The sequence below is a fragment of the Uloborus diversus genome, chromosome 4 (genome assembly GCF_026930045.1).
Source record: "Uloborus diversus isolate 005 chromosome 4, Udiv.v.3.1, whole genome shotgun sequence".
NCBI classification, from domain to species: Eukaryota; Metazoa; Arthropoda; class Arachnida; order Araneae; family Uloboridae; genus Uloborus; species Uloborus diversus.
In genome coordinates this window covers 46,723,459-46,736,701 of record NC_072734.1, presented here as the reverse complement: position 1 = coordinate 46,736,701, position 13,243 = coordinate 46,723,459, and the positions used below count along the sequence as shown (strand labels likewise).

Here is a 13,243-nt window from a genome sequence, read left to right as displayed (position 1 = left end):
AAAACAAGTAGTATTTTAAAAATCTTTTTAATGAAATTACCAAAGTTATGATTGTTATAAGGAATGAATTGTGTTTATAAGGTTTGCTGTTTTGAATTTAAATTTTTGGTAGGGTTTTTTATTTTGAAATTAATGTTCGCTTCGCAAGGCAGGTTATTTATAAAAGTAAATAATCTTTGTTAAGATTTGCTATTTGAAATACATAATTTTTGTAAGATAAGCCATTTTGAAGTTAATAGCCCATAGTTTTTTCATTTAAAAGTAACAATTTTCTTAAGGTTTGCTATTGAGAAAGTTAGATGTTTTGAAGGTTTGTCACTTATAAACTACTAGGAAAAATACCCAGCGTTGCCTGGATCAGTAATAATTGTGAGAAACAATCGCTAATTTCTTTAGTTTTTCTGTTTTAAATGAAAGAACACAAAACACACCGCTTTGACGTGCTTCTTCCTTACCCATAAAAGTAAAATAGTAATAAGTATAAAGAACGAACGAGTATTCATTTAGAAACGAAAGCAGCATATAAAAATTTGAAGAATTTCCAAAATATGAACTAACAAAAACAAAGATCACCAAAAAACCGTGCTCTTGATTTAATTAAATAGTACACACAAACAAAAAGAAAGAAAAAAAAAGCTCTCTACCATGTTTCCCTAAGTGTGCAAAAAGTAGAGTTTCCAAATGTTTAAATAACTTTAAACTCATGTTTGCTCCGGAGAAGCCTTGATTCAAAATTTTCATTATGATTACGTTTAATATTGCTGTTGTTAGACAACGAATTTTTGTAACAATGGGTTTTATAATAAAGTCAAACCAAACAACGTAAGTAGAAGCACAAATTTGTAAATTACAGCAGACACGTGTTTCGGCGTTACAGGGAACGCCTTTTTCAATGCTTTTGACGGATGTCTTTTCATCCATAAGCTCATTATTATTTTGAGCATTGAAAAAGGCGTTCCCTGTAACGCCGAAACACGTGTCTGCTGTAATTTACAAATTTGTGCTTCTACTTACGTTGTTTGGTTTGACTTTACTATTCAGCACAAAGGTATTTTTTATCTTAATGGGTTTTATATTTAATCATTTAAAGGGGAAATTACATGACATTTACTGTTTTCCATCATAACGTTTTTAAACTAAGTTTTTTAGGAATAAATTATTGCCTAAGTTGCTCCCTGATAATGTAGCTATCTATGGTGAAAAAATGGTTAAAATCGGTCCAGTAGTTTTGAAGATTACCCCGGACATACATACACACAGAAGTAGCCAATTATGTATAAAAATAACGTTCGTAAGGTTGACAATTTTAGAAGTTAATATTTTTTGTTCGGATGGCTTTTTAGAAGTAAAAATTATCTTTGTAAGATTTGCGATTTGAAGTGAATTATGTTTCTAAGGTATGATATAAAAGTTCATATTGGTTACAAGGTTTGTCATTAAAAAAAAAAAAACATTCGTAAGGTTGTTGAGATTTGAATCACTTTTTTGATTTTAATTCTTATTAAATTATCCAAACATGCCCCAATTCGTTGGATCTTGATTTTTGGGAACCTTTCCACATCGTAAGGAACCGGTCTAATTTAGTTAACGATCTTACTGCAATTCCGTATTTTTCTTCTGTGTAGACTCCATTTTTGAAATTGGTTTTGTTTTTCTATTATTTTTATGTAAACGTCTGTATATTTCTTACTTTTATTTTTTCATTTTTTTGCTTTCTTTCTTCGTTTTGATCAAATCATTCCAATTTGTTAATCCTTCACTTTGTTTTTTCCAGCATTTCTCCATTTGTTACATTGCTTCCATACATAATGTTTCCCGTCAGTAAATTTATTATTAAATTAAGAGTGGTTTTATTTTTGGCAAATTTGCATTGTTTATGGTTGTTCTTCGGTTTTTCCCTGATGGTATATGTAATAAATTTCTGCTCCAGGTGTCATTGTCTTTTTTTTTTTTTTTGATAAATTTCTAGTTTTTGGTATTTATACTGTCTTCTGTTTTCCGTGTTGCTTTTCTCGTATGACGTTTCATCCAGAAGCTCACAGACTTCTTTGCACTGAAAAAGGTGTTCCCTGCAACACCAAAACACGTGTTTGCAGTAATTTACAATTTTTGTGCTTCAAAATGTTGGTTTGTTGATTATTTGCATTTGTAAGGTTTGTTATTTAAAAGTTAATGTTTGGAACTAAAAAATTTACTATGTTGTTTTTATGCCTTTAGGTGCGTCTTTTTACCAGACAATGGGTCTTTTTTCGTCGGTTATGTCATGACGTCATGCTTCATTGGCGCAACTATACAGCTCATTCGTCTTCCAGAGGTTTTAATTTGCCTTTATAAGGTGCTTTTTGCCAAATCGGAGGCTGAAAAATTTGCAATTCGAAAGGTTTGTATTTTTTCTCGTCAGAAAATAAACAGGAAATCCCGCCAATATTGCAATCACAGAAATCAGTTAAATAACGTTTATTAGACACAGCATTAAGAAAAAAATCTAACGTGTTATTTAGCCCACAAACAATTAGTTCTAGTGTGGTCGTTATCTATAGTCGGGGCAAGCCTAACCTGGCAGTATCGCAATGCTGTGGTTTGAATCTGCGTAGCCATCACACTACTGTCAGGTTAGGTTTGTCCCAACTATAGTCACATAAGAATCACTATTTTTCGCTTTGTTCTGTATATTAGTATTTTTTCCCTCTTTTCCACCATCTTTTGAATGAATTTCATGAAACAATCTTTTTTCCTTTTAGACTTGTACGATTTTGACCCCGTTGGGAAATTATTTTTCCACCAGGGACTAAATATTTGTATACTAGACGGTAAAGATTGTTGACAAAGATAATTCATTATTGATAAAATTGATTCTAAAAGTTTCAAAATAAAAATTAAAAAAAAAAAATGTTTGAGAATAATTACATTATTTTCCGGTACCACTAATAATTGCACTTCAAAGCTTAAAGGTGCGTTTTTGCCTCTTTCTCTTCAGCACAACCAGGGATTTTTATACCCCGTCCATTGGTAAAATCTCGCCAACTCTATTCTGTAAATAATTATTATAATAACAAATTCCGTTCAACCGGATAACTTTATTTCACTACGAAATAACAATGTTTTATTTTTCTTTTAGACTATTATTTGGGAGTTCAGCTTTGGAGCACAGTATTCTTACATATCGCTGATCTTCACTTTGGTCACCTTATACAGTATCATCTGTCCCGTCATCACTTTTTTCGGTAAGTCAAAACAAGCTTTAGAATTTCGATATGAATGTTTGTCTGTATGTCATCCATGAACTCAAAAACTACCCGGCAGATTTGGCTGAAACTTTCACCGTTTGTTATTTTTGGTACTGGGAATGTTTATAGACCAGTTCGAAAAAAATCCGATCGATAGTACAAAATTTGAGTATAGTCACGGCTTCACTCGATACCTGGACCGATTATTATGAAAATTGCTATATATATTTATTTTTCCACGGAGAAGGTGCATAATATGCTCATTGAAGCCACTCGCCACCAGGTGGCACTGCAGAGTAGCAACTTCTGCCCCGTTCAACCGATTGTCATGAAAATCAGTATAATGATGTATTTTTTTGTTGGCGTAGCAACGCGCGTCGGGTACAGCTAGTACTGTATAAAGCACACATTGGAATCTATCCTGTCAGACCCGGTAGCAGAAACAGCGTGACGATCCGACGACGTAGCACATCCTTGTCAGAACAGTCTGCAGAGTATTTCTGATTTAAAATATTTTTAAAAACTTTCTGGCATCAATCCGTCGAATTCAAAGAAAACGCAATTGAATTCAGAATGAAGCAGAAATAACGAAAGTAAAAAAAAAAAAAGACAACTAAATCAAAATTGAAGATTTTAGGTATGTTTTGTTATAACTGTTACGGATTTATCTAATGTTACTTCATTTGCAAACCATTTTTTGATTTTTACTTTCTTTTACTACGAGATGATGTGTGCTCACATGACTTCCTTTTACACCAATTTAATTATATTTCCACATTATTGCAATTTGAATATGATTCAATAGTTAACTCTAAATATCATCAACAGTATCCAAAATTTAGATTTTTAAAAAAATAAATTTAAAAAATCGCCAAATTTGTCACCAAGTTGGCGACAAAAGACTGGCGATATATCAACAAGTGTCCACCAAATTATAATACCACTTGAGTATGCATCGAAGTTAACAATGATTTCCCCCCAAAAAGATGCAAAAGACCCCTTTAGAAACATCCGAATGCAACCAAAAGAGGACGTGCACAACTAGACCCCACTAAGAGTCTACTTACCAAATTTCAACTTTCTAGGACATACCGTTCTTGAGTTATGCGACATACATGCGTACATACAGACGTCACGAGAAAACTCGTTGTGATTAACTGGGGAATCGTCAAAATGGATATTTCGGGCGGAAGTACTGTATTCGCTAAAAAAATTTAACTCAAAAATCGACTTTAATTTCCATTTTGCTCACCCCCGAATGAGTGTTTTTTTTTTCGACACGACCACATGTGCTTATTATCTACCTAAGAACGTATACACGCCCGAAATATCCATTTTGACGATTCCCGAGGTAATTACAACGAGGTCTCTCGTGACGTCTGTATGTACGCATGTATATCGCATAACTCAAGAACGGTATGTTTTAGAAAGTTAAAATTTCGTAAGTAGACTCCTATTTGGGGTCTAGTTGTGCACCTCCCATTTTGGTTGCATTCAGGTGTTTCTAAAGGGGCCTTTTGCACTTTTTGGGGGGAAGTCATTGTTAATTTCGATGCAAACTCAAGTAGTGTTATAATTTAGCAGACATTTGGCGATTTATCCCGTCATTTAATAGCCAAGTTTTGTCGCTAACTTGGCGACAAATTTGGCGGGTTTTTTTTTTAAATCTGGTTTCAATTTGGCCACTGTTGGTGATATTTAGAGAGTTAACTATTAAATCACATTAAAATTGCCGATAATGGTTGAAAAAATGAAATTGGTGCAAAAGGATGCACACGTCAGCTCGTTTAATCTGCTTCGTAGACTGCTGAAAAATATTCTGCTACCAGACAGTCAGGTAAAGCTTGACCACGGAGAGATGGCGGATGACCTTGAAGCAGAAACATCATTTGTAATAGATTTTATTTTTTTGTAACAGATGGAAACTGCCTCTTACTACTCGGCGCTTTCTGGACGATTCTACCAATTACAAATGATACAAGTGTTATTTCGCTTCAAGGTAATCCATCTTCTCTCCGTGGCCACGCTTTACATGAATTTAGAAAGGGAAAGAAGGTGCATTGCCGTGAAACAGGTCGACTTGAAGTGATGTAGATCGGTGATTCTCAACCTTTTTGCGGCTGCGGCCCCTTTTAGGAGTGAAAATCTTTCCAACGCCCCCTTCCCTCATTGTGAATGAGAAAGGGGGTGGGGATTTCTAAGTCAAAATTCGCGACTCTATTATTTTACCATGAAAGGTAATTTCAAAAAGACTACACTAAAAAAACTTATGCATTGAACTTTTTTTTTTATATTCTAAATAAAATAACTTCGAAAAAAAAAGAGGAAAATCTCATTACAAAAAGTTGTGTGAAAGAAACAATCGAGTATCTACGGGAGGGTGGCCCAAAGCTGGTAGGTTAACGAAGAACGCTCAAAAGTTGTAGTTTTTGGATTTTTATCAAAACAATTTCGGTTTAGTTTCCTTGCAGGGTTCCTGAACTTCAAATTAAAAGTGATTTCTGCATTTTTTCAAACCCAATATTTATTTATTAGTAAACATTAAAAATACTTGAAAAACCCGCTTTGCTCTACCAGGGGGTCTAAAGCCAGTTAGCCGTTCGGGTAAGCTTAACTAATTGTGATTTGACATTTGCCAATCAAGTATGAAGTTATAAATGATTAAATTAATTGACTAGCTAACTGCTATTAAAAAATATATGTAAAAAAGTTAGACATATCTAATTTTATCTGAAAATCTAAGTCAGCATATTTGTTTATAAAACGTAAAGAAATAACCGATTAAATTTTAATAGATTAACTAATTGAAATCATAAAAAATAACTTTTTAAAGTTATATTTATCCTATTGAAATAGAAAATCTAAGTCAGCACATGCGTCAAGAAATTATAAATAGATATGTGTCAAGAAATTATAAATAGATATATGATTAAATCTTATACCCGCTTTGCTCGAAGGCACGTTTTTTATTTCAATTATAACCTCAAGTTTAAACGAGTTGATGTGTGCATCACATGACTTCCTTTTATTCCAATTTCAATGTAATTTTCCCATTATTGGCAATTTTAATGTGATTCAATAGTTTACTCTCTAAATATCATCACCAATGGCCCAATTGAAACCAGATAAAAAAAACGCCAAATTTGTCGCCAAGTTGGCGACCAAAAGACTGGCGATATATCGCCAAGTGTCCGCCAAATTATAACAACACTTGAGTATACATCGAAATTAACAATGATTTACCCCCAAAAAGGGGCAAAAGACCCTTTAGAAACACCCGAATGCAACCAAACGGGGAAGTGCACAACTAGACCTCACTAAGAGTTTACGTACCAAATTTCAACTATCTAGGACATACCGTTCTTGAGTTATGTGATACACATACATACATACATACGGACGGACGGACGGACGTCACGAGAAAAATCGTTGTGATTAACTCGGGGAAATGGATACTTCGAGTTTTTATACGTTCTCAGGTTCAAAATGGAAATTAAGGCCGAATTTTGAGTGAAATTTTTTTCGCGAATACAATACTTCCTTTTTTGTAAAAGGAAGCAAAAAGAAACACACGAAATGACCATCGTAGATTGTAGGTGGATGGTGTCGGAGTAACGTAATATTATTCATTTTTAAAAAAAATAAACTAGTCTTCGACTAATCACAAGTTACATACCATCAGTTTTCTTTAGATATGTCATTTTTCTTATTTTAAGCCTGATTACACCATGCCGCTTCACTGTGACTGATTGAAACTCGGGTTGTTCGGGGTAAACAATACAAATGCCTACCCGCTTTGGGCGACCCTCCCCTATACGAGTGTAAAGGCTGGTGATTTGCCTTTATCATAATATGTCACATATTATTAACCTTTTCCAACGCTTGTCACGTGCCACTTGATGTTACACTAACACATTATTATTAAAATAATTGCTCGATGTCACATTTCTTGATAACCCCCCGCCCTTTAAAAGGGAGAGATCCTTTGTAAACGGTCAGTGCTAATTCTATATTAGCTACCAGTTTGTTTGGCACTCTTGGCTTCCTTGAGAGGTTTTCCGCCTCCAGCTCAGTCACTTCCTATGCCGGGCTGATGAGTGCTAATAAGTAAGAAACTGTAGTCCTTGGCTGGATGACTGAGCTGACGGTGTATTTCAAGGATCCTTTCAACTGCGTTGTCACAAATAGTAGCTCGTCTGCTACATTGACACCAAGATTACTTTCATTTGGATTTTTTTTTCCAGGTCTGTGTTATTTCTTCATGAAATTTAAAGTCGACAAGTACAATATCTACTTCACGTGCTTCCCATCAACGATCAGTCACAAGGCCCATGCCGTGGCAATAAACTACATACTACTTGTCATGGTGTTGAAAATTGCTCTCATCTTTATTTTCTTCTTCGCTCGAGGAGGTAAGAATAATCCCATTCCCGTAAGTTCATTAAAAACCAGTGAGCCGTTTTCGTCAATCAAATAATTAAACGAAGAATCAATTAAATGTTCTGTCTAACTCGAATATACCTTTATTTCGAAGTTTTCGTTGGCTCCCTAACTTTTGAGAAGGTTATAGTCCCTTCACATAACTCGAAGGTTTTCGAGCTACGGACAGTTGACTATTTTCATCTATTGTTTCGGTACTGACAGGAAGTGTTTTTGATTCTGCAAAAGATAGTAAAACTTCGCTATGCAAGATATCCAACACGCACATGGTTTAAGAAATCTTGGTAAACCACTAACACAGGGCAACACATATTGTGCTGCAGGCTTTTATTTAACTGTTTTTATGTTCATTTAATGTCCTGAAAACAATATGAATTTACTTGTTTCCTAACAAGTCTTGTTAGTAAATTTTGATGCTTGCGTTTTTTACGTTAAAAGGTTAAATTAGTCTTAAAATAATGAAAACCTATTCGAAATTTTGAGCAATGAAACATAATCAACACTAGTTAAAGTTAAAAAAACAGAATAAAAATTTGAATCTTACTTTTCTCGAAAAGTACTTTATTATTCTGAAAAACAATATACAGTTCAGCTCATATAACAAAATCAATGAGTCAAAAATAAAATTTCTTACATCAGATCTTAAAATATACGAATACCGAATGAAAGTAAAATGATTTTAACATTGACTTCTGCTCCTACTAAACAAAATTAAACTAAAAAATTTTGAAATGGGGCAAAATAAGTATTTAATGTACATTTTTTCATCTTTTTATATAAAATTTACGATTATCAAATGAATGTAAAATGCTTTAACAATGAATTTTTGCATCAACAATTATAATGAGAAAATCATAAGATTATTTTCAATGAAAAAAACTTGCATACACAAGGTAAATTTACGAAGTGCTAAACTAATATTATAAAATACAAATAGTTGATTTTGACATCATAACTAAAAAAATACAATAAAAACATAAAATGGAAGCCATAAAACTTGACAAAATTTAGTTCCAAAATGAAAAACAGTAAAATGCCTAACAAAGAACTTTCTTCAAATAAAAATATATCTAAAAAAAGTAAAGCACTTTATAATTTATACCAAAACAGTTTTTAAACTAAAAATGAAAATATAGTTTTAAGTTTATAACCATTGAATATCATTCTAGGAAAATCAAAGTATAGTAAATAAAAAAATATAACTATAGTTGAGGCAAACCCAGGTGTGTCCATCCCCCCCCCCTCCTCCGGGCGAGCGATGACGCACCCTCAAAAAGGAAAAACAGCTCTTCCCTAAAAAATTTTCAAAGACGCAGTCTGCACCCCCCCCCCCCCCCCTCTTACGTCGTGAGCAACCATGGACAAACCTAACCTGGCAGCATTTGTGATGCGATTATGATCTGTGTAGCCTTTACAATGCAACCAGGTTTACTTTGCTTCAACTATAGGAAAATCAAGTTTAAGACAGCCTACATGTTAGAAAAAGTACTTAACGAAGTACAACAATTAAAGAAACAATCGATTAACAACATACAGAAAAAGTACAATAATGAAAACTGAAAAAACATTTTGAAAGTTGGCACTTAAGTGAAAAAAAAATAAGAAAAATCAATAAAAATGCTAAAATTAAGGAAAAGAAACCAACAGCTTGACAAGTTGCATAACAAAAAAGAAAAAAAAAAAAACTAAAAACACATCGTCGATTTAATTTTACTTGGGATAAACTAAATAGCAACCATTGCTAATTATTTTATGCTTGAATAATGACAAAAATTTAAAGTCACAAGTGAAAAGAAAATAAGAAAAATCAATAAAAATGCTAAAATTAAGGAAAAGAAACCAACAGCTTGACAAGTTGCATAAAAAAAAAAAAAAAAAAACTAAAAACACACCGTCGGTTTAATTTTACTTGGGATAAACTAAATAGCAACCATTGCTAATTATTTTATGCTTGAATAATGACAAAAATTTAAAGTCACAAGTGAAAAGAAAATAAGAAAAATCAATAAAAATGCTAAAATTAAGGAAAAGAAACCAACAGCTTGACAAGTTGCATAACAAAAAAAAAAAAAAAAAAAAAACTAAAAACACACCGTCGGTTTAATTTTACTTGGGATAAACTAAATGGCAACCATTGCTAATTATTTTATGCTTGAATAATGACAAAAATTTAAAGTCACAAAGTCATGAGCATCTTTTTCATTATTTCGTTTTCCACTTCACTCATTTTCAAATACTGGATCAGGCTTCAAGCTTAGAACCTGTAAAAGAATAAATAAAAAGCTCATAAATGAAAAGGAATATCGTTTTTACCTAATGTTAACAAAAGTTGATTGTATGCGACTATCTATCTCATCGCTACTACAGGTGAATGATAGAAAACAGAGCATCGAACCCAGGTATCGACCGATTCGTTATTTTCTTCTTCAGAGAAAGGAGAACGAGCTGATGTGTGCATCACATGACTTCCTTTTACTCCAATTTAATGTCATTTTCTCATTATTGGCAGTTTTAATATGATTCAACAGTTTACTCTCTAAATATCACCAAGTGGCCAAATTGAAACCAGATTTTAAAAAAAAGAAAAAAAAAAAAACAAATTTTTCGCCAAGTTGGCGACAAAACTTGGCGACCAAAAGACTGGCGATATATCGCCAAGTGTCTGCCAAATTATAACACCACTTGAGTTTACATCGAAATTAACAATGATTTCCCCCCAAAAAGGGGCAAAAGGCCCCCTTTGGAGCATACGAATGCAACCAAAAAAGAAGGTGCACAACTAGACCCCACTAGGAGTCTAAGTACCAAATTTCAACTTTCTAAGACATATTGTTCTTGAGTTATGCGACATACATACACACATACGCACGTACATACAGACGTCACGAGAAAACTCGTTGTTATTAACTCGGGAAACTTCAAAATGGATATTTCGGGCGTCTAACGTTCTTAGGTACATATGTACGTGTGGTAGGGTCGAAAAAAAAAACTCAACATTCATTTGGGGGTGAGCAAAATGGAAATTAAGGCCGATTTTTGGGTGAAAATTTTTTTGCGAATACAATACGTCCTTTTTTGTAAAAGGAAGTAAAAAAGCATGAAAGAAGGATTAATGCCTCTTGAAAATATTACAAAAAAAAAAAAGGAAATAAAAAAATAAACATTGAAAATTAAAAATTGGAAAGCAGGGTATTGAGATGGGGGAAAAATGTCTGTCGGTCTGTCCCCCCCCCTCCCCCAAATAACTTTTGAGTGAATACGTTGATTCAAACATTTTTTTTTTTGGTTCGAAAGACCTCGGCGAGGACACCTCATTCCTATATTTCACCTTTTGATTTGAGCTAATTTCTGTTCAATTTTGAGCAACCTGACTCCGACTCCTGTGCCCGACAATTAGTTGGACCCCGACTCCCCGACTTCAACTCGGACTTCGTAGCTTTGGCAAAAATGTATACACGATGGAAAAATGACTGACTCCGATTCTTGAACATTCGACTCCGACTACGACTCCTTTATCCCAAAATGAGACTGACTCCGACTCCGAGGCCATGGTTTTAACAGTGAAATAATTATTGTTGATATGCCTTGTTTTTATTTTCACTCTAAATTTAGGTACTCAGTTTTCGGCGGATAAATTCGCAACTCCAGAGCTCGAATACGCTACCTTGCGGTGCACTACTAAAGAAAAAAGGTAAAACACTCCATTCCACATGTTTTCTTTGGGATAAATTACAGGCTTCAAACAGCTTGTAGTGTTATGTAATTTCAGAAGAATAGAAAAGAAAGCTTCCCACAAACTCGATGAAAAATTACTGACATTCACTAAGCATTAAAGCGAATTATAAGTTACGGGTCATTCATTCCATGTCAGTGATCCAAAGATTTTTCATTACATTTTTGTATTTCTTGGAAATTTGGTTCATAGGTTGTACCTTTCAAGGTAATTAAAAGTCCAAATTTTTAGATTTTTATGTCTTTTATTTTTTTTATTTATGAGACTTTGATTTTTGGAAAAACTTTTTTTTTTTTTTTTTTTTTTCCATGGATGCTTGAACATAAAATGGACGATAACTCAGCACCAAATATAAATAGAAAGATTTGGTAAAAAGCAGGGTTGTTTGGTTTAAACCACGTTGGTTTAAACCATGGTTTAAACCAATTGGTTTTTAAAAAAAACCATGCAGTTTTTTTAAAAAATGGTTTTTTTTAGAAAGCCAAAAAAAAAAAAAAAAAATTATTTTACAGGTTTACATTGATTTTCCCACACATATTGAAAAATGTAAAATTCCATTCATGCTAAGTTCCTAGCTAAGTTGCAGAGATAAATACTAAAATTGCAAAGTTGCTTCTTCAAAATGTATTACAAGCTTTAATCGAAAAAAATATTAATATATTTTTTATTTCATATATGTGCCATAAAGCAGATTTCAGTCAACTTCCATCATTATGCTTAATTTGCATGATTAGTCAAGATTTACTAAGGATTGAATCTTTTATTGTAAATGCAATTCATTATATTGCTTACTCCTGTTGCAGGGGTGACATTTTTGCCCATTTATTTGCACTTTCCTGGAATTTTAACTTTGACTTGTAAGGTAATCAACAGTCTAACTTAATTGTTTGCACCTAAAAATTAAGATTTATTCTGCAGGTGAACACAAATAATATTTTTTGAATCAAATTTTAAAAAAAAAGTTAATACTTTACGTATATAACGTTTTTGGCAAAAAAAATTTCTTGAAATAGAATTTGCTCCGTATTTATTTGTTCTAAAGAGTTTGCATTTAATATTTTTTTAAACTTCAATGCTGGATGCAACATGTATGCCAGTAAATAAGCTGTAATTTAAGCCATGTTACACCAATTTTTGTATTTTTGATTTGGTTCTTTGTTTAGGTTTGGAAAAGATATCGAATGGAGTCGATATCTTTTCCAAGTCTTTCCAAAATAAGAATGGAGTCGAATGTAGAGCAGCACTTTTTTAAAAAAAACTTTGTCAGTACAACAGCAATCGATTTTTTGACTGTTCAATCATGTACTGTTGTACATTTTGCTTTACTTCAATATTTGCGACATTGCGTACATAAAAATCAGCATTACGTAAGATCAGAAAGAAAAAATATGAAAATTGTTCTTTTGAAAAGATTATGCTTAAAAATATAACTTTTATTTTTATTCGATAATTATTCATATTATGTTGGTTTTCTAAAGTTTTTTCTTGGATCTTCATTATATTTTATCATAACTCGCATTACAACCACTTCTTGAAGTATTTCATATCATAAAGGGTCTATATATACATGCATACTAGAGACGTACCGAGTACTCGGTAACTACTCAGTACTCGGCCAATTTGCCGAGTACTCGGTACTCGGCCAAATTCTGATCAGATACTCGGCCAATACCGAGTAGTTACAAAAAATTGAATATTTTCCAAGACAGATATACAAATTTATAAAAAAAAAGAGCAAGTATTATATTCTACAATAGTTTACAATTAAAATTTATAAGTCAAATTCAAATTTTGAAAATAATGAAGTTTGTAATGCTTCAATGGAATAAATCTTTATTTTAAT

General features: G+C 32.8%; 1 protein-coding gene across 1 annotated transcript in view; it reads left to right on the top strand.

Annotated features, from left to right (window-relative positions):
* LOC129220106 (CSC1-like protein 2) overlaps positions 1 to 13,243 on the top strand; it is a 114,236-nt gene that overhangs the window by 62,943 nt on the left and 38,050 nt on the right. The window contains exons 6-7 of the mRNA XM_054854447.1: positions 2,218 to 2,380; positions 3,119 to 3,224. Coding sequence (XP_054710422.1) covers positions 2,218 to 2,380; positions 3,119 to 3,224 — 269 coding nt within the window. The remainder of the gene's footprint in view (positions 1 to 2,217; positions 2,381 to 3,118; positions 3,225 to 13,243) is intronic.